We start from the raw sequence: 27133 nt of genomic DNA on the forward strand, positions 1-27133 counted from the left end.
TATTCTATTTCCCCCCCAAATTGGCTTATACTCCCCTATCATCTTGGCGATCTCACCGCAGAGTTACAGGGTCAAGCGATCTGAGTGCTAATCCTTAGAGAGAAATCCCGACCATCTAGCAGGCCCAATCTGGTGAGATTTGTATTGAAGCAAGACAAAGACAAGGTTGTAAGTTGTTGACTCAAGAAAGGACATAAGTTCATTGGCGCGTGTTCACGTGAGAGGTAGCTGTGTTCCATTACATTCATTTTTCAAGACATTGGAATCGTCCGGTTGGAATATTATTGAAGTTTTATGTTAAAAATGCCCTAAAGATTGATGCTATACATCGTTTGACATGTTTCTACGTACGTAAATAGAACCTTTTTTGGCTTTTCGTCGTGAAATTTTCAGCACGCTTCCTACATTTGGAGTAGCTTACTGAACGCGCAAACAACAAGGAGGTATTTGGACATACATTTTGGACTTTATCGAACAAAACAGCATTTATTGTGGACCTAAGATTCCTGGGAGTGCATTCTGATGAAGATCATCAAAGGTAAGTGAATATTTATAATGCTATTTATGATTTTAGATGACTCCAAAATGGCGGGTATCTGTATTGCCTGCTGTTGTTTTCTGAGCGCCGTACTCAGGTTATTGCAAAGTGTGCTTTCCCTGTGAAGCTTTTTTGAAATATGTCACAGCGGTTGCATTAAGGAGATGTTTATCTATAATTCTTCGAATAACAGTTTAATATTTTATGATGAGTATTTCTATAAATTGATGTGCTCATTCACCGGAAGTTTTTGAAGGAAAAACATTTCTGAATATTACGGGCCAATGTAAAAAAACATTTGGGGATATAAATATGAACTTTATCGAGCAAAACATACATATATTGTGTAACATGAAGTCCTATGAGTGCCATCTGATGAAAATCATCAAAGGTTAGTGCTTAATTTTAGCTGTATTTCTGTTTTTTGTGATGCCTCTTCTTACTTGGAAAATGGCTGTGTGGCTTTTCTTGTTTAGGTGGTGTTCTAACATAATCTAATGTTTTACTTTCGCCGTATAGCCTTTTTGAAATCGGACAATGTGGTTGGATTAACGAGAGTCTTATCAATAAAATGGTGTATAATACTTGTATGTGTGAGAAATTTGAATTATGAGATTTTGGTTGTTTTGAATTTGCCGCCCTGCTATTTCACTGGCTGTTGAATAGTGTGTTCCGCAGGTGGGACGGTCACGTCCCACATAACCTCTATTGGGTAAGTGAGTGTTTCTTTCCCTGTACCTCAGACATTACTTCAAGATATTTCAATTATTTAAAACATTTTGTGTATCAGGTTTACATTGGGTTTTACATTTCTTTATCAAGAGAATAACACCACTAACATATATTCAAAAACAGGTAAAAATAAACAATGGCCAGGTCTTACTTCATTTGGGGCTCCTTTAACAGCCGGATTCAGGTACCTTTTATACTAACTCCCAAGGCACCTGCCTCAGAAAGCATTTCAAAGGGAGAGATACAGAATCATTGGTAAACATGTAAAAAAAAAAAAAAAAAATTAAATTGTCCTGGAACAAAGAAAATAAACGTACTTAGTTTTCACTGTTAGATTTTAATCAGTCCTAAAAATTCTTAATCGTTAATCGAGTTTACTGCATCTTAGGCAGGAAGTCTTGATAAAAGCATGTGTTTACAGAATTATACTTCAGACACATCAGATGATACAGTGTCCCGTAAAGCTGAATAGGCACCTAAAGTAAACAATCCTAGAGCCCATCTCTTGTAATCTTAGTCTTTTTGACCTGTTGCATTGACATACAATTCTGTCCTAACTGTCCCTGGGACATAAACTTGTCAAAATATGAAACCTGTTGTTTAACAAATCTGCTGGGACCTTCAAAGAGTTGGTGCTGGCTTATCAGCTGAATATTTGTTACTAAAAACATTTACTTGAATCTACTTCAATTCTGGTCACAGTTCCACGCAATGGAAACATATTGTTTTAGATGACATTACCTTACCTAAATCATTTGTGCTACCCAAACTATACAATTGAGTAATAATAATTTAACTTGTCAAAAATGTGTTTTATTCATACCTCTGGTCCAAATTTCCCCGCTGTGTCCCTTACAGCCTGTTTGAGTTCATTTAGTACTGGCTGCTATCTATTGTTCCACAGGAAACTTATCTCTAACCCAAACACCAGATGGTGGCCTCTAATTTAATATCAGTCCCAATGCACAATCCATCTGCTCGTCATGTGACCTTATCTTGAAACATTTACTCTTCAAATTACTACGATATTGCATTATTAGAGTGCTATCTGAAAGCCACATATTACCATTCACTTTCTTACTTTCACTAACCTCCATATCTGTTTCCCTCAACTAGGACTTCACACTTATTAAATGTCTATTTTAAGATGAACATGTAATGCGCTGTAGATGGCGCGCTCTATCCATAATAAGTCTCTACCTAGCAAGTTAAACTCAAGTAACCAATTATACTTTTGTTACTTTATCAAATCTAGTAACCCATTATACTATTAATTTCTCTATTTTGTACACCACTTACGTACGTCTACGTTTGGGTGTGCAAGTTGTATATAATTAATATTATTTTTCCACATTGTTACTATCAAATCTCTAGTAACCCAGTATACTTTTCTTCGCCAATTTCTCCTTTAGACTAGTGTTCTATTCATACATGGGTTTAGATATTTACACTAGTTCTATTTAACAGTATATCTCTCACAGATTCCCTATGTAACGTTACAGATCATAAATGCCTACATACATCCATACCACTCATGTGCATCAACGACTCTAAATGCCTACAATAACACCTTGTGCTATTATCAGTGGTTCTCAGACCATGTAGACTATCGTTACACACATGAGTAGTGGCTGCAGACACATGTAGACACTTCATAGTTATTAACCATATGTAATTTCAATGGTTTCAGTGGATCTCTGACCACGTAGACACCTCCTTATAAATGCCTCACTCTAGCCTTCTCCTAAGACTAGCTTGCCGCTACTTCCTATACATATATAATAACCGTAGAAAACGTTATAGATCGAAAAACTCTGCTCACAGAACAAGTTGGGGTATCCATTCAAACACGTACTCGGCAATCTCCCACATTACCTCTTTCACACTGGAGCCAGTCCCCTGACAGCTCTCATTCACTCAGCACTTAATAGTAATAATATCTCTTATTATTCTCAATTTCAAACTCTTATCCAAATTTCAATCAGCTCAACACAACCTTTCCACACTTACACAACTCTCACATCCACATTCACTTAGTACTATTCCCAAACACACTCGGTAATCTCTAAGACTAGCGCCATCTTTCTTCAGTCATATGTATCACTGCCACGGATCCTCTACAGTCCCCATAGTCTCTACAGCATCTATAGTCCCTGAGCATCACAGTCCCTATAGCATCCATAGTATCTATAGACCCTCAGCATCCATACTATCAATAGTTTATATAGTCATAAATGCTATGGTCTCTATAGACTCTATCGTCTTTCTGCATACATATAGAATAACACACACACTTCCACACATTCACTCAGTACATATTATCCATATTTCAATTAGCTTAATAGCCAAATGTAAATCCTGTTGTTATTTCAATTAGCTTAATACTATCCACACTCACACAACTTTCACATCCACATTCACTATAATCACTCACCTCACATCCACATTCACTTCGTGCTATTAACTAATGGTACCCTCCTCCATTTTTTATTTTTAGTATTACATTGGTATTGAATACTGCATTGTTGGGGTTAGGGCTTGCACGAAAGGCATTTCACTGTACTTGTGCATGTGACTTTAAAACTTGAAACATTAGTCATTAGTTTATAGGGTTAAAACATCTGACTAATGCGTAAGCACTGCTTATTTACTAGTGTCAATATCATTATTTGTGTTACCTAACGGTTTGCGTGCGAATTTCTCCGGTCACACCGGACAAAGTTGATTGCTCTGGTATTTCCTCAACATGAACGAAAGCCAGGACCTAAACAGATACCCAAACGGACTTATTAGACTTGGTATCGGAACTAAACCCAGGTGGAATCTAAGGCCCAGTACAGAGCATGTTTGCAGAGTACAAGTCAGGACTAACATCCATGAGATAAGTGATGGGAAGAGGAAGAATGTATTGTCTAGCAACAATAATGTCCATGTTTGCATTGTTTTCTTGTAGTTTAATAGACATGTATTTTGATGATGGTGGATGTTTTTGCTCCTCAGTCAGACGTCGTCCATCAGAGTGTTTATGACATCATTCATATGGAGGACCGAGCAGAGTTACAGAGACAGCTCCACTGGGCCCTCAACCCCACCCTCACCCCTCACACTGGACAGCTGGTCTCAGGTAACCTCCAAACCCACCCTCCTCCCTGACACTGGACAGCTGGTCTCAGGTAACCTCCAACCCCACCCACATCCCTGACACTGGACAGCTGGTCTCAGGTAACCTCCAACCCCACCCTCCTCCCTGACACTGGACAGCTGGTCTCAGGTAACCTCCAACCCCACCCTCCTCCCTCACACTGGACAGCTGGTCTCAGGTAACCTCCAACCCCACCCTCCTCCCTCACACTGGACAGCTCGTCTCAGGTAACCTCCAACCCCACCCTCATCCCTGACACTGGGCAGCTGGTCTCAGGTAACCTCCAACCCCACCCTCATCCCTGACACTGGAGAGCTGGTCTCAGGTAACCTCCAACCCCACTCTCACACTGGACAGCTGGTCTCAGGTAACCTCCAACCCCACTCTCACCCCTGACACTGGACAGCTGGTCTCAGGTAACCTCCAACCCCACCCTCCTCCCTGACACTGGACAGCTGGTCTCAGGTAACCTCCAACCCCACCCTCCTCCCTGACACTGGACAGCTGGTCTCAGGTAACCTCCAACCCCACCCTCCTCCCTGACACTGGACAGCTGGTCTCAGGTAACCTCCAACCCCACCCTCCTCCCTGACACTGGACAGCTGGTCTCAGGTAACCTCCAACCCCACCCTTAACCCTGACACTGGACAGCTGGTCTCAGGTAACCTCCAACCCCACCCTCCTCCCTGACACTGGACAGCTGGTCTCAGGTAACCTCCAACCCCACCCTCATCCCTGACACTGGACAGCTGGTCTCAGGTAACCTCCAAACCCACCCTCCTCCCTGACACTGGACAGCTGGTCTCAGGTAACCTCCAACCCCACCCTCCTCCCTGACACTGGACAGCTGGTCTCAGGTAACCTCCAACCCCACCCTCATCCCTGACACTGGACAGCTGGTCTCAGGTAACCTCCAACCCCACCCTCATCCCTGACACTGGACAGCTGGTCTCAGGTAACCTCCAACCCCACCCTCCTCCCTGACACTGGACAGCTGGTCTCAGGTAACCTCCAACCCCACCCTCACCCCTGACACTGGACAGCTGGTCTCAGGTAACCTCCAACCCCACCCTCCTCCCTGACACTGGACAGCTGGTCTCAGGTAACCTCCAACCCCACCCTCCTCCCTCACACTGGACAGCTGGTCTCAGGTAACCTCCAACCCCACCCTCCTCCCTCACACTGGACAGCTGGTCTCAGGTAACCTCCAACCCCACCCTCACCCCTGACACTGGACTGCTGGTCTCAGGTAACCTCCAACCCCACCCTCACCCCTGACACTGGACTGCTGGTCTCAGGTAACCTCCAACCCCACCCTCACCCCTGACACTGGACTGCTGGTCTCAGGTAACCTCCAACCCCACCCTCACCCCTGACACTGGACTGCTGGTCTCAGGTAAAGCTGTATTTTTCACCTGCGCTGGAACGGGACGGTACCTCCAAGTTTTTCACCACACAGACAGCCGACATGCAATTTGTACCAGCACGTCTGTTTCTTATAGACTGTCACTCTCCAATCCACACTATCTAACCTATCTTGCACCAGATCTTATATTAATTGAGCTCCCCCTGCTTTGGCAGGTTCTTCATTATATACATTAGTCCTAGGGTGTCTGCTACCTAATGTTCTAATATGACATTAAGCCCAGCAGCTCCATGTATGCTGGTGAAGCACAGGGAAACATGGTATCTACTAGGAAGTAAAGAGCCACAGAAGGAAATAACCACTTGTGAAAAGTAAACCTCCTTGAATGTACAGTATCTCTGCTGTGTCAGCCAGGAATGTAGGCCTAGATGTTCTAGTCCAGTGGTCACCAACCGGTCTATTGCAGTCGACTGGTCCATCTCCAAGGCTTTCCTAGTAGATCGCCAAACATTTCTGTAAAAAGCCCAACAATAAAGCCTTGCGTTCCTATTTTTGTATTACTTTTACAATGTTTGTTTTAGGTGCACTTGATTCAGCTGTCCTGCACGCCGGGTAGTTGAAGTATTCCTATTTTTTCCCATTTCATGTGTCTGAAGGTACAAACTCCACCTACCTGGCAGGTCCGGATAGCAAATCAAGTGTACCTATAGGCCTACCGCTGGCCAATCAGATATCTCAGATCACTGTGTCACAGCTTCCACGAGCCCACAGTGAAGTTGATAGTCAACTACTGTGATATTTCAAAACTACTCTGAGAAACAAAATCATGACTAGAGAGACTGTCAACAAGTACAGTGAAGAGCTGCTGTTTTTATGAGTGAGTTCATGTTTAAGATGTTATTCAGCACTGTCAACACTTTTTTTTCAACACTTTTATAAAGCCATAAAACACCCTCTACCTATCCACTCAGCTTGTCTTTCTAAAATCGAGGGGTATTTCACGTTCTCTGGTCATACGAGTAACGACGTTTCCATGGGGAGAACCATATTTTTTGTACGGGTCCTTTGCCCTACTCGTGTAACCCTAACTCTGTTACACCAATCATAGTAAACCACCAGCTCCCTACCAGTCCTCTACCTTTGATATTATCCAGACAGTCTGTCACTGTATTCACTCTCCATATCGTAGTGTGGAGCAGTGTTTCACCTTGCACCCTGAGAGACCCCGTACCCTGTGAGCCAGGGGCGTTTTAGCACCTTGGACCAGAAGTGGCACCTGGCTGGGGTGAGCCTGACCTAGGCCCAGCCCTGGATAAGATAAAATCTACATTTGGGAGTATTACCTAGCATTCTGTCTTTCCTCAGTAGGAAATGGCTAATGAGATGTGGCATAACATTCTGGTTTGTAGTGTGTGCAGCTCTGGGTGAGGTTTGCAGCTCGGGGTGAGGGCCGCTGCTAGGAGTTAGTCTACTATATGAAGAGACTATTTTCTCTAGACATCCTGTAATTCATTATTATAGCTATAGTGTGCTGTATGTGTAATTTTATGACCCCCCCACCTCTCTGGCCTTTGAAGATTCAGCCTCGCCACAGGCTGTCACAGTCTACAAGCCAGAGGCACTCCCACCAGAGGATTCCACCTTCCTGGAACGCAACTTTGTCTGCAGGTTAAGATGTCTCCTGGACAACTCCACTGGCTTCCTAGTAAGTTCATGGAGGAAATGTTTGCAATTTCTGGAAAATGTAGGGAATTTTAGGAAAGGATTTTTCAACCCTAATCATTTAAAATAATTATTTTATAAGATTACTTGTAAACAGTGTACTAGAGCGCAATGGAAATCAACTCATCTCTCGCTGATACTCTTGAGATTGTAATTGCATTATGACAGCCACTGAAGTCACTTTCTTTGAGGATGAGTGGAGTGTCAGGAAGGGGTTTAAATATGTGTTGCCCTGAAGTGGGGGAATCAGTGTGAGGCTTCTCCAATTCCCCTTTGAGTTCAGGGAAGGGTGGGGCCAAAGACTGCTTATCCAGACCAGGAAATTATCCTACAGATAGCGTTTGCAGTCAAGCTTTGAGAACACAAAAATATTCTCTACTTTTTGTAATGTTTTTGCATTTCTCTACAGTTTTGTGAATGTCAAGTTATAATCACTGAATAATTAAATCCATATATTAGCCGCGTCATTGTTTAAGCCGCGAGGTTCAAAGCGTGGGAAAAAAGTTGCGGCTTATAGTCCGGAAAATACGGTAAATTTAAATTGACTTTGCCCATTTGATCAATGACCATTTGGTGTTTTAACTAGGCTAGTTAAAAAATGTTACTAGATTTTCCATAAAATCAAACATTTTCAATCTCGTTAGATTTTATGGACATTTTCCTAGAAGTCTATTTGAAAATCTAATTTGATTTCATTTACATTTTCTAGATTTTCTTAGAATATAGATGGTGTTTGGGTTTTTCTGAGTGGGCTGATTGTTACAGAGCTAAATAAATCCTCTGTCACAAGTCACTTACTGATTTCTCAAATCTAATATGGGAAATGACGTGGATAACTATGCCTTTGTCCTCTGGCTAGCCTCAATTCTCCCTCTGAACTTTTCAACTCTGCAGAAAAATAACACCCGTGTTGGATGACCTGAACACAAATCAAATCTGTGTCAAATTCTGTACAGGCAGGGAAACAGATAAAAATAAATAATAATAATTAAATCAGAAAGACCCATTGAGTTCTTATTTCAGTCTTTTCTGTTACTTAGATTTACACATTTTAGAAAGTAAACTTTCACTTACATACCTTATTAAAGGAACATTAAAAAGAAAATTCAACTTCATATTCATCGTCTCCAGCACCACCCCAACATCAATATATGTGAAAATGGCGTGTTTCTATGTTCTGTAGTAAAAAAAGTGAGGAAGATGTGTTTCCAATGACATCAACCAATTCGTAGACAATTAGGAGGCAATTAGTAGGTAATGCCTCCTCATAATTGGTTAAAATCACATGATGCGCACCGAGGGTGTCATTGGGAACACTTATCTTCCTCCATATTTTTTACTACAGAACATAGATGCTATTTTCACCTATGTTGATGATGAATAGGAAGTTCCTTTAAGGTGCTACCAGTTGCATGGAGAAAAAAGTGTACTCAATAAAAAGAGCTCCAGCTCATTGATAATCTTGACGCTTCTTCCAACAGTTTAATGGGATCTTATTTAACCAATGTTCCTGTCTGAATCGACCATCACTGTGGAATAGGGGGCCATTTGGGACACAGCCCTGACTATGTTTAATGGCTATTCTGCGTTCTCCAGGCCCTGAACATCCAGGGGCGTCTAAAGTTCCTCCATGGCCAGAGCGAGAGGACCAAGGAGGGCAAGGCCATCCCGCCTCAGCTGGCTCTGTTCGCCCTGGCCTCGCCCTTGCAGCCCCCCACCATCCTGGAGATCCGCACCAAGAACTTAATCTTCAAGACCAAGCACAAGCTGGACTTCACCCCCACTGCCTGCGATGCCAAGTGAGTGACGATAACAGCAGTGGGCCTGTCTAGTGAGCCTTACTGCTGCTAAGCACCTTCAATACATAGGGAACATGACCACTTCCCTACAATATTTTACATTGAATTCAAAGCTTGCCGTTTGAATGGTAAGTCATTTTATTGTTCACCTCCCCGGGTACTGGAGTTGTGAACGAGCTATTTAGTTAAATCTAGTACAATGCATCACATTTCTTGTGAGATGTATGTTTTAATTGTATGTGGTCCCTGTCAAATAAACCTAAACATTTATACATTTTAAGTGGAACCGTCAGCGCAATCAACATTTTTGAGATTATAAACTGGGTTGTTCGAGCCCTGAATGCTGATTGGCTGACAGCCGTGGTATGACAGCCCGTATACCACGGGTATGACAACATATATTTTTAATGCTCTAATTACATTGGTAACCACTTTATAATAGCAATAAGGCACATGGCCAATATACCACGGCTATGGGCTGTATCCAGGCACTGCGCTTTGCGTCGTGCCTAAGAACAGCCCTTAGACGTGGTATATTGGCCATATACCACACCCCCTCGTGCCTTATTGATTAATTATGCGGTTAGATCACAAGTGTGATCTATTGAGAAGTAAGGAAGAGACATGTTTTGATCATGTTTTCATTGTGCTTTCTGTGTTTGTCCTGTCCTCCTGTACAGAGGGATGATGGTACTGGGTTACACTGAGGCTGAGCTGTGCAACTGTGGCTCAGGATACCAGTTCATCCATGCTGCTGACATGCTGCACTGTGCTGAGAACCACATGAGGAGTAAGACTGCTCTCCTGCTGCACACAGTCCTGTCATGTAGTGTAGTTCATGGAGACTGACAGACTGAGATAAAAAACGTGCAGCGCTCACTGCATAGTGTACTGCATGTTGAGTTGCACATTCTACATGTTGAGTAGTTCATTCTACAGCCAGTGTCCTGAGGGGACTTTCTGAACAGATTCATTCCTACAACTTCTAAAAAATGAATGGTGCTTTAAGATAAGATGATAAAACAAGACTGCGCTTTATTAATCCCTGATTGCAATTTGATTTAGTGAATTTTAGTGACAAGCAGAGGTGTGAACGTTTAAACATTCAAACTTTTATGCAAAATTGGGATCCTTAACGTTATGAAAAATCCTTGTTTTTTTGCTAAAATCACAGTGCAGTTAAAATGTTATTTTCCGTGTTATAGCCTAACTAGACGGTAGGCTATAAATGCCTGGGGAAAGTTGTGTAATTTTGAATATAAAACTTTAGGCTACTTTGGTGAATTTGCGAAACATGCAAGACAAGACATCATTTTTGCCTGCCCCCTCCTCTCCCCCTCACGCTGGCTCGCCTGCTCTTTATTAATGACGCAAGTGTGTGTTCAGTCTTCGGTCTGTTGTGTGTAGGATATCCTAGCCTATTCATTGGTGATAGGTAAGGCTGGGTGATATGGGCAAAATATCATATCAGGGTATTTTTTTTTAAATTGTACGGTATGACGATAATTGATGTTTTTGAATAATAAAAGTTTTCTTTGAGTAGTGTGACCCTAGGGTGGCAACACATACATTCTAAGTGATTTCAATGGGTCTTTCTCCATTCTGATTGGTTTATACTGTTCAATTCAACTTCAACCAAAACAAATGAGTGAACTGTTGGAATCATGGAAATAGGATTATTCTAATTCTATAGTTAGAATATAATAGTGGTCAATTTGAATTCAGTGTTTGACATGACAACGAATGAAAATGCCAGGGAAGAGTTATTGTGACAGGTTAGAAACTGTTAAGTGTTTCCTAGGGGACCCTATAATCTTTGGCTACATTGACTGTTCTCTCTTAGCTACTTCATGTATCTAACATATTCTTGCTTCGCGTATTCCTCTGATTTAGACAACATGCTGATTTAGGTCTACACCATCACTGGTATTATCAGGCTGTATAGCTAATTATGTTTGCTCTGACTCAGTACATTTATTAGCTAGCTAACGATTAGCATTAGCGGCTAACAGGATTTAGGGACAAATTGCTAAGAAAAGACAAAACTAGCTGTTTGCAGATGTAAGAAACACAAACCAATAAGTGTAATTGTAGAACGCTATTGGGTTTATAGTAAGAAGCAAAGTGAAAACAGCATCGTTGTCATCAACATTGTTGCATGTGCTGCATTGCCCATGCAGCCTGGTTGAGGAACAGTGAATGCTCTCCTTGAGTGACAGGGTGCAGGCCTAGGTCTGTCTGAACAGCGGCATGGAGAGAGTGGATAGAGATGACTCAAGTAGTGAAGTAAACTATAAAAATAGACGTTACACAAGGCGTATCACATTTAACAAACCAAACATTCAAATACCGTTATAGAAGCTAAAGTAAAAACCCAAACCGGTCCCTGCATCAATACTGGTATATCGTCAAATACGGTATAGCGCCCAGCCCTGCTTTGCTGAAGTTACGAAACATTGCAAGCCAAGAAATGGCAAGATACATCATTCCATTACGAGATACAGCTTTTGATTACCGATAGATAGGACTAGTCCGTGGTTCTGACTGTTTGATTACCGATAGATAGGCCTAGTGCGTGGTTCTGACTGTTTGATAACCGATAGATAGGCCTAGTGCGTGGTTCTGACTGTTTGATTACCGATAGATAGGCCTAGTGCGTGGTTCTGACTGTTTGATTACCGATAGATAGGCCTAGTGCGTGGTTCTGACTGTTTGATTACCGATAGATAGGACTAGTGCGTGGTTCTGACTGTTTGATAACCGATAGATAGGACTAGTGCGTGGTTCTGACTGTTTGATAACCGATAGATAGGACTAGTGCGTGGTTCTGACTGTTTGATTACCGATAGATAGGACTAGTGCGTGGTTCTGACTGTTTGATTACCGATAGATAGGACTAGTGCGTGGTTCTGACTGTTTGATTACCGATAGATAGGCCTAGTGCGTGGTTCTGACTGTTTGATAACCGATAGATAGGCCTAGTGCGTGGTTCTGACTGTTTGATAACCGATAGATAGGCCTAGTGCGTGGTTCTGACTGTTTGATTACCGATAGATAGGACTAGTGCGTGGTTCTGACTGTTTGATTACCGATAGATAGGCCTAGTGCGTGGTTCTGACTGTTTGATAACCGATAGATAGGCCTAGTGCGTGGTTCTGACTGTTTGATAACCGATAGATAGGACTAGTGCGTGGTTCTGACTGTTTGATTACCGATAGATAGGCCTAGTGCGTGGTTCTGACTGTTTGATTACCGATAGATAGGACTAGTGCGTGGTTCTGACTGTTTGATTACCGATAGATAGGCCTAGTGCGTGGTTCTGACTGTTTGATTACCGATAGATAGGACTAGTGCGTGGTTCTGACTGTTTGATTACCGATAGATAGGACTAGTGCGTGGTTCTGACTGTTTGATTACCGATAGATAGGACTAGTGCGTGGTTCTGACTGTTTGATTACCGATAGATAGGACTAGTCCGTGGTTCTGACTGTTTGATTACCGATAGATAGGCCTAGCGCGTGGTTCTGACTGTTTGATTACCGATAGATAGGCCTAGTGCGTGGTTCTGACTGTTTGATTACCGATAGATAGGCCTAGTGCGTGGTTCTGACTGTTTGATTACCGATAGATAGGCCTAGCGCGTGGTTCTGACTGTTTGCCTGGTGGCCGACCTGCCTATAATGTGCGCCTCCTGTCTCCCTGGCCCTCGCTAGCTCTCTATGAATGATGCCAGTGTTTGTGTTCTCAGAAGTTTGGCAACTAATAATTCTCCTCCGTTCCAAAAATACTGTATCTTAGGGGTCGATTCTTAGCGCAATCTAATCTTAACACTCAGAAACGGGAGTCGACACCTGGAGTCGTCGTGTAAGGAGTCGAATCTATTATTTTGGAGTCGACTCTCCACCACTACGTCATTGTCGTTAACTTTTGAAAAATGCCTAAGAAATGCAAGCGGCAGCAGCGAAGTCCCGTTAAATGAGAAGGAAATGGCAACTTTGCGAAGTGGAATTGAGGTACAGGAATTGTAGTACAGGTGCAATGCTTCACCATCTGAAAGGGACGCACCGTGAGACCCAAACCGTTGCTGGCAGCAGCACAGTTGCATGGTGAATTCACATGAAACGTTATGAATTTTCTGTATCTTTTTTACAGAAACCGCAAGGAGAAAAATTCTGTTTAAATGTCTTTTTTTTTTTTTTTTCCTTATGCCACATCCCTAGTGACTTTTGGTGACATTTTTAGTTTATTAGTAAAACTGCATGAATGTCCTATACACATTTCTGCTGTGTAACTTGGTTAATAATGTGTGTCTGTGTTTCTCCATGCCCAGTGATAAAGACCGGAGAAAGTGGGATGACAGTATTCAGGCTGCTGACCAAGCTGACAGGCTGGGTATGGGTGCAGGCTAACGCCAGACTGGTCTATAAGAACGGACGGCCTGAGTGTATCATCGCATCCCAAAGAGTCCTCACGTACGTCTCGACACGCACACACACAACCTCATTGTTTAATGTCATTCCATTGGGGTGGCAAATAGCCTAAAGGTTAAGAGCATTGGGCCAAAAGTTTGCTGGTTGGAATCCTTGAGCTGAATAGGTGAATAAACTGTTGACGTGCCATTGAGCAAAGCACTTAACCCTAATTGCTCCTGTAAGTCACTCTGGATAAGAGCGTCTGCTAAATGACTAAAATGTAATAGTTTTTTAGTGATGAAGAGGGAGAGGACAACCTAAGGAAGCGGAGCCTCCAGCTGCCTTTCAGTTACACCACTGGGGAGGCTCTTCTCTACAACACCAGCTTCCCCAAGACTCTGGTAACAGGGGACTCCTTAGCAGGCGACACCATCGGCTCTGCAGGAAACACCACCAGCAACCAGGATGGAACCCTGGACCCTGACTCACTGCTGGGCTCTCTGTTGAAACAGGACAAGTCTGTCTACTGCTGCTCCCCTCAGACTCAGAACCAGCTCCAACTCCAGGAGGAGGTGGCAGGGCTTCCACAGGAGGAGGTGGCAGGGCTTCCACAGGAGGAGGTGGCAGGGCTTCCACAGGAGGAGGTGGCAGGGCTTCCACAGGAGGAGTGTGGGGGCATCTTCTCCAGCAGCTGGCAGGAGGGCAGCATCCTCTCTCTGTCGGAGAGAGTCCTCTTCAAGCAGGAGCCCTTGGGGGATGGCGGGGGGATCCACGGCTTCTCATCGGAGGACATGTAACTGATCACTTACTATTTATCTTATGTGTATATGTGTGGTTGCTACTGTTTTTAATAATATAACCTTGACTGCGCTACACATTTCCCAATTGTGACTATAAAGATATTGATTTGATTGACAGAGACAGGGATTTGTGGAGCTTCATGATGAACCTGGGCATCAGTAGGGAGGACCTGGAGCTGTTCCAGCAGGATGAGATGTTCCTCGATGTGGATCTGGACGCTGGCCGAGACGGCCTCCTTCCTGACCTGACAGACGAGATTCTCTCCTACGTACAGGAGTCTCTGAGGAAGAGGTCGGACTGGGGTCAGACTGTATTCTCTTGCAGGGGGGCTAAGTTAGGGGATCAGGACTATAGCTGTCCTACCACGCTGTTACACCAACCATCTATGGAACAACCACTAACCCCACAACCACATTCTACTACAGTGCCTCAGTGGCAGTCACAGATACAGCTGCCTGTAGTCCATCCCCATCCCCTATCAGTTTACCACTATCAGTCTCCGCCCCACTACCCACAGCAGCCAATACCGCAGCATTGTTTACACACACAGCCCCACCCACAGACAGCATTGCAGGCAACACAGCAGCAGCAACAGAGCCATCTAAATGGACAGGTATTGCCAACCCAACAGCAGCAGCAGCTGTGTAACAGACTGAAGCACATGCAGGTGACTGGGACGGGTTCAATAACACAAAGACAGAAAGACATCGCCAAGCAGCAGCAGCGGATTCCTCCATTGTTCAACGTGGAGCAGCCAGGGGGGCTCCAGACTCACCACGGCCACCCCCAGCACGGGAACCTCTGCCTGGGGGAAGCTTCCCTGGCCCTGGGCCTCCCCTACAGGAACCGCTCCTCAGTGCTCTCCTCCTATGTACCCACCACGGGCCTCCAGAGCCAGGGGGTGGACGGAGAGCTCACGCCACAGAATTTGGAGGAGTTGCTGGGCAGCCTGGAGTCCAGTGGTCCCCGGCCGACAGAGGATGGTAGGGGAGCGTCCCAGTGGAGTGTGGTGGAGGCCCTAGGTGTGTTCCAGCAGCAGAGGCACCGCCCTGACGGCCTGGCTCAGTCTCAGGCCACCAACCAGGGCTGGGCTCAGCATGCCTATCCCCTGGCTATGGGACTCAGCCAGGTCAACAGAGCAGAGTGGCCATTCACCACACAGGTAAGAAAGGTGACACTAACCTGGGTAGTGTTCATTAGGTATCAAACGGGTAAAATATTGTGAAGCGTAAAAGGGGGCCTACCTGAACTGGTCTAATAAAAACGCTAATAAATAAAATATTGTGCCCCATGGAACAAGATCTAATGTATTTATAAAATCATTTTTTACATCAGCAGATGTCACAAACTGCTTATACAGAAACCCAGCCAGAAACCACAGACAGCAAGCAATGCAGATGTAGAAGCACGGGGGCTAGGGCCCTGAACTAATGATGGAAAATGTTAGACCTATGTGCTTTACTTCCTCTAACTATATGCTCATCATGTGAACGTTGAATACCATTGGCACATACTTACTCGCGCATCAGATTTACCAAGGCAATGAGACTTTAGAAACAGAAAGTCATTTGACCATTGAAAGCCAGTGGGTATTTACACATCAAGGCAATTTAGACCAGAAAAGGGAGGCTTAGCTAAGTCGGCCATTTCCTCTGTTCCAGAACGGGAGCCTGAAGGAGGCTGGTCCAGCCCCTGGCCCTGTACCCAACCCTGGGTCCTCCAGGGGGGCAGACCATGGACATGCAGCAGCAGGGCAGCCAAAGCACCAGCCTCCTCCTCCCTCTGCTGAGAGCAGGCCCTACCCTGACCTCCCTCTGAGTGGATTCATGTGAGACTGAAGGCCCTCCTCCCTGGAGGCTCCAGAGCCAGACGTTCCAAGGCCAGCCAGCTGCCCCCGGTCCCCCGGAGGGAGCAGAGCCCTGACTGACGACAGCACCACACAACAGAGGCTAGAGGGATAAGGCTCCTCCTGTCTGGCACCCAGCTGCACATGGCTCCCCTGAGACCACTAAGACTGTTTCCAAAATGGGCCCTTGTCAAAAGTAGTGCGCTATATAGGGGATAGGGTACAATTTGGGCTGCAGTCTAAAACAGGAACCAGGGCATGTCTGGGAGTATGGAGGACTTGGACTGGAGAGTTCCCGTGTGGATCATTTTGTTAGAGCTTGGCACTTGCAACGCCAGGGTTGTGGGTTCGATTCCCACGGGGGACCAGTATGAAAATGTATGCACTCACTACTATAAGTCGCTCTGGATCAGAGCATTTGCAAATTACTAAAATGTAAAAGTGAGATTCACATCCAGAGAGACTGTCTGAAGGTCAGACAGCAGGCAGAGGGACAGTCAGAGACAGAGATTGTGACAGACAGACGGAGGGAGACCAGAGGAAGTGGATGATCAATCAAATGTATTTATAAAGCACTTCTTACATCAGCTGATGTCATAGTGCTGTACAGAAACCCAGCCTAAAACCCCAAACAGCAAGCAATACAGGTGTAGAAGCACAGTGGCTAGGAAAAACTCCCTAAAAAGGCAGGAACCTAGGAAGAAACCCAGAGAGGAACCAGGCTCTGAGAGGTGGCCAGTCCTCTTTAGGCTGTGCCGGGTAGAGATTATAACAGAACATGGCCAAGATGTTCATAGATGACCAGCAGGGTCAAATAATAATAATCACCGTGGTTGTTGAGGGTGCAACAGGTCGGCACCTCAGGAGTAAATGTCAGTTGGCTTTTCATAGCTGATCATTCAGAGTATCTCTACCGCTCCTGCTGTCTCTAGAGAGTTGAAAACAGCAGGTCTGGGACAGGTAGCACGTACGGTGAACAGGTCAGGTATCAATAACCGCAGGCAGAACAGATGGAAGTGGAGCAGCATTAAGACCAGGTGGACTGGGGACAGTCCAGAGTCATCAGGCCAGGTAGTGTATAGAAATGTAATGGACTAATGACCTGTTTGAATGTGGACTTGCTTTAAAAAGAAAACTCTTGTCAGCCATTTTGTTCATCCGTGAAAAACAGTCATGGTTTACTGGTCAGTGTGTCAGCATGCCATGTCATGAACCTGATGTAATACTGAACAACCAGTTCTTTCATTGGTCAGTGAGTAAGATGAGATGATGCAGAACTCAAATGTTACCAATCCTCTGGGCCCGTATTCATAAAGTATCTCTGAGTAGGACTGCTGAACTAGGATCAGTGTTTTCTTTTAGATCATAAAGAATATGATTATATGGAGAAGGGTGGTGGATCTGATCCTAGATTAGCACTCCTACTCTGAGACACTTTATGAATACGGAGCCTTGCTTTTAAAGTCCCTGTACTATAGCATTCTGGCTTTTAAAGTCCCAGTACTATAGCATTTACTTTGACAGCATTTATTGTGAATATATATATATAAGCCATTGTTTGCTTAGAAATAATCACTTGCATTTAAAGGTGCAGTTGAATGACCATAAGCTATTTGAGCTATCGATGAGATGGAGTATCTGTCTACACTGTGCTTGATATTTTTGTACAAAATGCATTGACAATCCTACTAAATCATTAAGTAATTTTATGAGCAATTTCATCACTTTAGTGGACTTCAACCAGCTTTATGGATCCTGTCAATCTGTTCTTCAGCCTACTCGCTTGCATTGCAAGACAGGCAAAGTAATCATAATTTATAGATGAGTTAGTAGTCCAAGACCCAATTACATTTTCTACATCTCAAATAGCACTCTATGCCCTATGTAGTGCACCAGGGCCCATAGGGCTCTTGTCAAAAGTAGTGAACTATATTGTGAATAGGGTGCCATCTGGGTCATTGCCATTGCGTTCAAGTGGCAGATCAATATGTAGATCAAACACATCTAACTTGAAGAAAATCTATGCACTTATTTATGGCAAAATAACCTATTGCACTCTTAGTGAAATTAGAAGACTGTTGTATGTAGCACTTTAAAAAATGTACCTTGTTTAACTGAGCCAATCATGTTCATGTTGCTATGCAGAATAGTGCAGTGGAACGGTAGACCCCTTGTTGTTTGGAGGTCTGTCACTTCATTGACATAATTCAGTGAAAGTCAGGGTTTATTTAATTTATTTTGTCAAAAGACAAATCAGACTTTGAATATGTTCAAATTCAATCAATGAAAATGTTCAGTTTTGCATTTGTTTGTATTTTGTATGAAATTGTGTACAATTTATGTAATGAGCAGTTTTAGTTAACATGAAATAATAATAAATAAATCATGACAGTGCAGGAAGAGAAAGTTTACTGTTCTGTTCTTTCACACGATGATAAATGTTTATCAAGTACAGTTGAAGGGTTTTATTTACACTAGCCCTTGACCAAGTACAGTTGAAGGGTTTTATTTACACTAGCCCTTGACCAAGTACAGTTGAAGGGTTTTATTTACACTAGCCCTTGACCAAGTACAGTTGAAGGGTTTTATTTATACTGCTGTACAGGGTAGGTTTTCTGTCACAAATAAGTTGGTTAAATGTTGTCACAGGTAGGCTTGTAAAAATACAGGTAATTTACCAAAGTTACTGGAATCTTCTATAATTTTGGTAATTAACAGAATTTATTGCAGTCTATGCTAAGTTCAGTCATTTATACTTTTTCTTTTTTTTGTACTTTGGATCCCTTTTTCTCCACAATTTTTGTGATATCCAATTGGTAGTTACAGTCTTGTCCCATCGCTGCAACTCCCGTACGGACTCGGGAGAGGCGATGGTCGAGAGCCCTCCGAAACGCGACCCTGCCAAGCCACACTGCTTCTTGACTCACTGCTCGCTTAACCCGGGGGCCAGCCACACCAATGTTTCTGGAGGAAAATCTGGTGACTGTGTCAGCGTGCATGTGCCCGGCCCGCCACAGGAGTCGCTAGAGCACGATGTGACAAGGACATCCCGGACAAAAAAAATAAACTCCCTAACCCGGACGACGTTTGGCCAATTGTGCGTTGCCTCATGGGTCTCCCGGTCATGGCCGTCTGCGACACAGATGGGGATGGAGCCCAGATCTGTAGTGATGCCTCAAGCGTATTTTGAGAAAATAGCCTAACTAAGGAAAAAAGCATCTAATCAACAATGGCATTATCATTTAACTCTGCAACTCTTTCAACTATTGACTTTTATCACAGCTGCCACCAGTTTGATGGCAAAACATTGATAACAAATACATATTGACATAGTAGCAAAATATATAAAGGATATTTTATGCTGAAGCCCTCATATTTAACACTGATGGTATTTGCTAAGTTTGGTTGATATTTAGGAAAATGTTTTAGTGTTATCTTATTTAATTATTTCATATATTTTACATGTGATAAGGCCACACAGTGGGCCAGAGATGATGAGACACCTGTAATAATCTGAAGTACCCAAAATGGCCACTAGATGTGACAAGATTCTTGAAAGTTCCAAACCTTTTTGGAGTGCCCCTAAGTAAAACCCCAACACTGGACAGACAGATACACAGTACAGCTGATGCAGCTTTATAACACCCTGAAGAAGGATGAAATGCACTATTCAATAATAAACATTTTTGATTCAACTTCCACTGTCCTAGAGTGACTCTCACACATCTAGCTTGCTCCAAATCCTCAATTAATGAACCTTGATTAGACTGCAAGCCAAGGCGTTTCTTCCTTTGCACTGTAGCTTTGACAGTCAGAGCAGTACCCATGGACTGCAGAGCATGTTGAGTCCTCTCCTCGCAGGCATCCTCCTTCAAGCCCACTCATCCTCAGCTTTATACATGTATTCTCTATGGCTCTGGTCAAAAGTAGTACACAATAAAGGGAATTGGGTGCCATTGGGTATTAGACTGTGAGGGATGAGGCCAGCAACATGACATGTAGTCAGTATCAGACTCTGGGATGAGGCCAGAAACATGACATGTAGTCAGTATCAGACTCTGGGATGAGGCCAGCAACATGACATGTAGTCAGTATCAGAGTGAGGGATGAGGCCAGCAACATGACATGTAGTCAGTATCAGACTCTGGGATGAGGCCAGCAACATGACATGTAGTCAGTATCAGACTCTGGGATGAGGCCAGCAACATGACATGTAGTCAGTATTAGAGTGAGGGGTGAGTCCAGACACAGAGGTCACTCTGAAGGAGGAGGATTGATTCTGACAGAGGTCTAAAGTCATGGTATGCATTCCAAATGGCACCCTATGGGCCCTGGTCAAAAGTAGTGTACACAAAAGGGAATAGTGTGCCATTTGGGAAGCAGTCCATAATGATGGATAACTGTGTCTTAACCATTATAACACAGCTACAATATCACTGTTGTTCCCCAGTGATGGTAACTAACCTATATACAGTAGATCATCACTATGATGGTAACTAACCTATATACAGTAGATCATCACTATGATGGTAACTAACCTATATACAGTAGATCATCACTATGATGGTAACTAACCTATATACAGTAGATCATCACTATGATGGTAACTAACCTATATACAGTAGATCATCACTATGATGGTAACTAACCTATATACAGTAGATCATCAATACCATGGTAACTAACCTATATACAGTAGATCATCACTATGATGGTAACTAACCTATATACAGTAGATCATCACTATGATGGTAACTAACCTATATACAGTAGATCATCACTATGATGGTAACTAACCTATATACAGTAGATCATCACTACGATGGTAACTAACCTATATACAGTAGATCATCACTATGATGGTAACTAACCTATATACAGTAGATCATCAATACCATGGTAACTAACCTATATACAGTAGATCATCACTATGATGGTAACTAACCTATATACAGTAGATCATCACTATGATGGTAACTAACCTATATACAGTAGATCATCACTACCATGGTAACTAACCTATATACAGTAGATCATCACTATGATGGTAACTAACCTATATACAGTAGATCATCACTATGATGGTAACTAACCTATATACAGTAGATCATCAATACCATGGTAACTAACCTATATAGATCACCACTATGATGGTAACTAACCTATATAGATCACCACTACAATGGTAACTAACCTATATAGATCATCACTACCATGGTAACTAACCTATATAGATCACCACTACCATGGTAACTAACCTATATAGATCACCACTACCATGGTAACTAACCTATATAGATCACCACTATGACGGTAACTAACCTATATAGATCACCACTACCATGGTAACTAACCTATATAGATCACCACTACCATGGTAACTAACCTATATAGATCACCACTACCATGGTAACTAACCTATATAGATCACCACTACCATGGTAACTAACCTATATAGATCACCACTATGATGGTAACTAACCTATATAGATCACCACTACCATGGTAACTAACCTATATAGATCACCACTACCATGGTAACTAACCTATATAGATCACCACTATCATGGTAACTAACCTATATAGATCACCACTACCATGGTAACTAACCTATATAGATCACCACTACCATGGTAACTAACCTATATAGATCACCACTATGACGGTAACTAACCTATATAGATCACCACTACCATGGTAACTACCCTATATAGATCAACACTATGATGGTAACTAACCTATATAGATCAACACTATGATGGTAACTAACCTATATAGATCACCACTACCATGGTAACTAACCTATATAGATCACCACTATCATGGTAACTAACCTATATAGATCACCACTACCATGGTAACTAACCTATATAGATCACCACTACCATGGTAACTAACCTATATAGATCACCACTATGACGGTAACTAACCTATATAGATCACCACTACCATGGTAACTAACCTATATAGATCACCACTATGATGGTAACTAACCTATATAGATCACCACTACAATGGTAACTAACCTATATAGATCACCACTACAATGGTAACTAACCTATATAGATCACCACTACCATGGTAACTACCCTATATAGATCACCACTACCATGGTAACTAACCTATATACAGTAGATAATCACTATGATGGTAACTAACCTATATAGATCACCACTATGGTGGTAACTAACCTATATAGATCACCACTATGATGGTAACTAACCTATATAGATCACCACTACCATGGTAACTAACCTATATAGATCACCACTATGATGGTAACTAACCTATATAGATCACCACTATGATGGTAACTACCCTATATAGATCACCACTACCATGGTAACTAACCTATATAGATCATCACTACCATGGTAACTAACCTATATAGATCACCACTACCATGGTAACTAACCTATATAGATCACTATCATGGTAACTAACCTATATAGATCACCACTATCATGGTAACTAACCTATATAGATCACCACTATGATGGTAACTAACCTATATAGATCACCACTATGATGGTAACTAACCTATATAGATCATCACTACCATGGTAACTAACCTATATAGATCACCACTACCATGGTAACTAACCTATATAGATCACCACTACCATGGTAACTACCCTATATAGATCACCACTATGACGGTAACTACCCTATATAGATCACCACTACCATGGTAACTAACCTATATAGATCACCACTATGACGGTAACTAACCTATATAGATCACCACTACCATGGTAACTAACCTATATAGATCACCACTATGACGGTAACTAACCTATATAGATCACCACTACCATGGTAACTAACCTATATAGATCACCACTATGACGGTAACTAACCTATATAGATCACCACTACCATGGTAACTAACCTATATAGATCACCACTACCATGGTAACTACCCTATATAGATCACCACTATGACGGTAACTACCCTATATAGATCACCACTACCATGGTAACTAACCTATATAGATCACCACTATGACGGTAACTAACCTATATAGATCACCACTACCATGGTAACTAACCTATATAGATCACCACTACCATGGTAACTAACCTATATAGATCACCACTACCATGGTAACTAACCTATATAGATCACCACTATGACGGTAACTAACCTATATAGATCACCACTACCATGGTAACTAACCTATATAGATCACCACTATGACGGTAACTAACCTATATAGATCACCACTACCATGGTAACTAACCTATATAGATCACCACTACCATGGTAACTACCCTATATAGATCACCACTATGACGGTAACTACCCTATATAGATCACCACTACCATGGTAACTAACCTATATAGATCACCACTATGACGGTAACTAACCTATATAGATCACCACTACCATGGTAACTAACCTATATAGATCACCACTACCATGGTAACTAACCTATATAGATCACCACTATGATGGTAACTAACCTATATAGATCACCACTACCATGGTAACTAACCTATATAGATCACCACTATGACGGTAACTAACCTATATAGATCACCACTACCATGGTAACTAACCTATATAGATCACCACTACCATGGTAACTAACCTATATAGATCACCACTATGACGGTAACTAACCTATATAGATCACCACTACCATGGTAACTAACCTATATAGATCACCACTATGACGGTAACTAACCTATATAGATCACCACTACCATGGTAACTAACCTATATAGATCACCACTACCATGGTAACTACCCTATATAGATCACCACTATGACGGTAACTACCCTATATAGATCACCACTACCATGGTAACTAACCTATATAGATCACCACTATGACGGTAACTAACCTATATAGATCACCACTACCATGGTAACTAACCTATATAGATCACCACTACCATGGTAACTAACCTATATAGATCACCACTATGATGGTAACTAACCTATATAGATCACCACTACCATGGTAACTAACCTATATAGATCACCACTATGACGGTAACTAACCTATATAGATCACCACTACCATGGTAACTACCCTATATAGATCAACACTATGATGGTAACTAACCTATATAGATCACCACTACCATGGTAACTAACCTATATAGATCACCACTATGATGGTAACTAACCTATATAGATCACCACTACCATGGTAACTAACCTATATAGATCACCACTATGACGGTAACTAACCTATATAGATCACCACTACCATGGTAACTACCCTATATAGATCACCACTATGATGGTAACTAACCTATATAGATCACCACTACCATGGTAACTAACCTATATAGATCACCACTACCATGGTAACTAACCTATATAGATCACCACTATGACGGTAACTAACCTATATAGATCACCACTACCATGGTAACTAACCTATATAGATCACCACTATGATGGTAACTAACCTATATAGATCACCACTACCATGGTAACTAACCTATATAGATCACCACTATGACGGTAACTAACCTATATAGATCACCACTATGACGGTAACTAACCTATATAGATCACCACTACCATGGTAACTAACCTATATAGATCACCACTATGATGGTAACTAACCTATATAGATCACCACTACCATGGTAACTAACCTATATAGATCACCACTATGACGGTAACTAACCTATATAGATCACCACTACCATGGTAACTAACCTATATAGATCACCACTACCATGGTAACTAACCTATATAGATCACCACTATGACGGTAACTAACCTATATAGATCACCACTACCATGGTAACTAACCTATATAGATCACCACTACCATGGTAACTAACCTATATAGATCACCACTATGACGGTAACTAACCTATATAGATCACCACTACCATGGTAACTAACCTATATAGATCACCACTACCATGGTAACTAACCTATATAGATCACCACTACCATGGTAACTAACCTATATAGATCACCACTACCATGGTAACTAACCTATATAGATCACCACTATGACGGTAACTAACCTATATAGATCACCACTATGATGGTAACTAACCTATATAGATCACCACTATGACGGTAACTAACCTATATAGATCACCACTATGACGGTAACTAACCTATATAGATCACCACTATGACGGTAACTAACCTATATAGATCACCACTATGACGGTAACTAACCTATATAGATCACCACTACCGCGCTCCTCAGGGAATGTTTATAACTTGGCTCCTGGAATCTCTTGATGAGACTTAACATAAATCAACCAGCGATGTCCCAGTTCTGAGGGTGTTTTTACACTAACACCATATGTGAAGTAGGTAGGCAGAAAGGATAGCCGTTCCAGAAGTTTCTATCGACTGGTAGTAACAAGCTGTTAACCCCATTGGTTATGTGTTATGTCATGTTGAAACACACATGAGGCTTGTTGTCTATGGGACATTAAAATGGGACTTTTTATTTGCGGCTTAACTGACATGTCTAATTCGGTTGATTGTTGAGGAATGTGAATGGTCTAGTTTGGTGGCATTCTGTTCTCACAGCTTTTTCTGTGAAAATCTGTAGATACAGAAAAGTATTTGTTTTTGTAGACAATAAACATTATTGTATATATTTTATTTTAGAGTTGCTGAGTGTATTTTCCTCATTTTAGACAGATATAATAGGTCTTAGTATTGTCTTGTAATTTCTTGGGCTGATCTCTCTGAAATGTGGTATAACACTCCCCCCTGCTGTCTACTCTCCCTAAAACCACTACAGCACCAGCGCCATGAGAGAATGTGTAATATGTAGGTCTAAATTACACAACAGGTTGACAGAGTGAGGCATCTCTTTCCAGAGAGGGGAACAACTGCAGATTTCTTTCCCCCCAAAAAATTCTAATATGCCAAGCTATCAATGACAGGGATTTTGGCCATGCTAGGAATGTGACATGACCATTGGAACCATTGGAGTCAGGATGGATTTGGTTTGTGGGAACTGGTCTATTGTGCTCCACACACTGCCAGTCTTGTCTCCAAACATCTGGCGCTGTGCCACGCTGGTGCCCCGCTAGTCCTGTCTGGCTCTAAGCCACACTGGCATTCCATTCTTTGCCATTCCTGTCGGAGGTATTTCCACTGTCCATCCAGAGGAGATTATTGTCCTGCATCGTCAGCTGCTGTGGGTAACATTCCATGTTAGGAGACTTTCACACTCCTCTGTGCTCATGATGATATGTTAACTTAAATATGACCTTTTCACTCTCTCAAGAGTGCTAATGAATCCTTGACGGAAAAATTCTTGATACAAAAATGTCCCATATTCCTTAACATTGAAAAGCAATATTAGAATAGTTGAAGTAACTCATGATAGCGTGAATGGTATTATAATTAAGTTACCACACTCAACTTTAACTCACAAAGTATCAATCAGCCATTACAAAAAAAGTGGTATTGGAGGGCCATTTTCCTCTGGTCTAAAAAAAGATCCCAATTTCCCAGGGCAGTGATTGGGGACATTGCCCTGTGTAGGGTGCCGTCTTTTGGATGGGACGTTAAACGGGTGTCTTGACTCTCTGTCGTCACTAAGGATCCCATGGCACTTATTGTTAGAGTAGAGGTGTTAACCCTGGTGTCCTAGCTAAATTCCCAATCTGGCCCTCATACCATCACGGTCACCTAATCATCCCAAGCTTACTATTGGCTCATTCATCCCCCTCCTATCCCCTGTAACTATTCCCCAGGTCATTGCTGTAAATGAGAATGTGTTCTCAGTCAACTTACCTGGTAAAATAAGGGTTAAATAACCAC

General features: G+C 42.4%; 1 protein-coding gene across 1 annotated transcript in view; it reads left to right on the top strand.

Annotated features, from left to right (window-relative positions):
• LOC145859983 (aryl hydrocarbon receptor) overlaps window positions 1-20053 on the top strand; it is a 34295-nt gene extending 14242 nt beyond the window's left edge. Inside the window, exons 5-12 of the mRNA XM_082959652.1 lie at window positions 4271-4394; window positions 7356-7483; window positions 9097-9299; window positions 9980-10089; window positions 13630-13771; window positions 14007-14504; window positions 14630-15674; window positions 16174-20053. Coding sequence (XP_082815778.1) covers window positions 4271-4394; window positions 7356-7483; window positions 9097-9299; window positions 9980-10089; window positions 13630-13771; window positions 14007-14504; window positions 14630-15674; window positions 16174-16344 — 2421 coding nt within the window. The 3' untranslated portion in view covers window positions 16345-20053. The remainder of the gene's footprint in view (window positions 1-4270; window positions 4395-7355; window positions 7484-9096; window positions 9300-9979; window positions 10090-13629; window positions 13772-14006; window positions 14505-14629; window positions 15675-16173) is intronic.
• The last annotated feature ends 7080 nt before the right edge of the window (window positions 20054-27133 follow it).

The sequence above is a fragment of the Salmo salar genome, chromosome 02 (assembly GCF_965601325.2).
Source record: "Salmo salar chromosome 02, fSalSal1, whole genome shotgun sequence".
Classification (NCBI taxonomy): domain Eukaryota; kingdom Metazoa; phylum Chordata; class Actinopteri; order Salmoniformes; family Salmonidae; genus Salmo; species Salmo salar.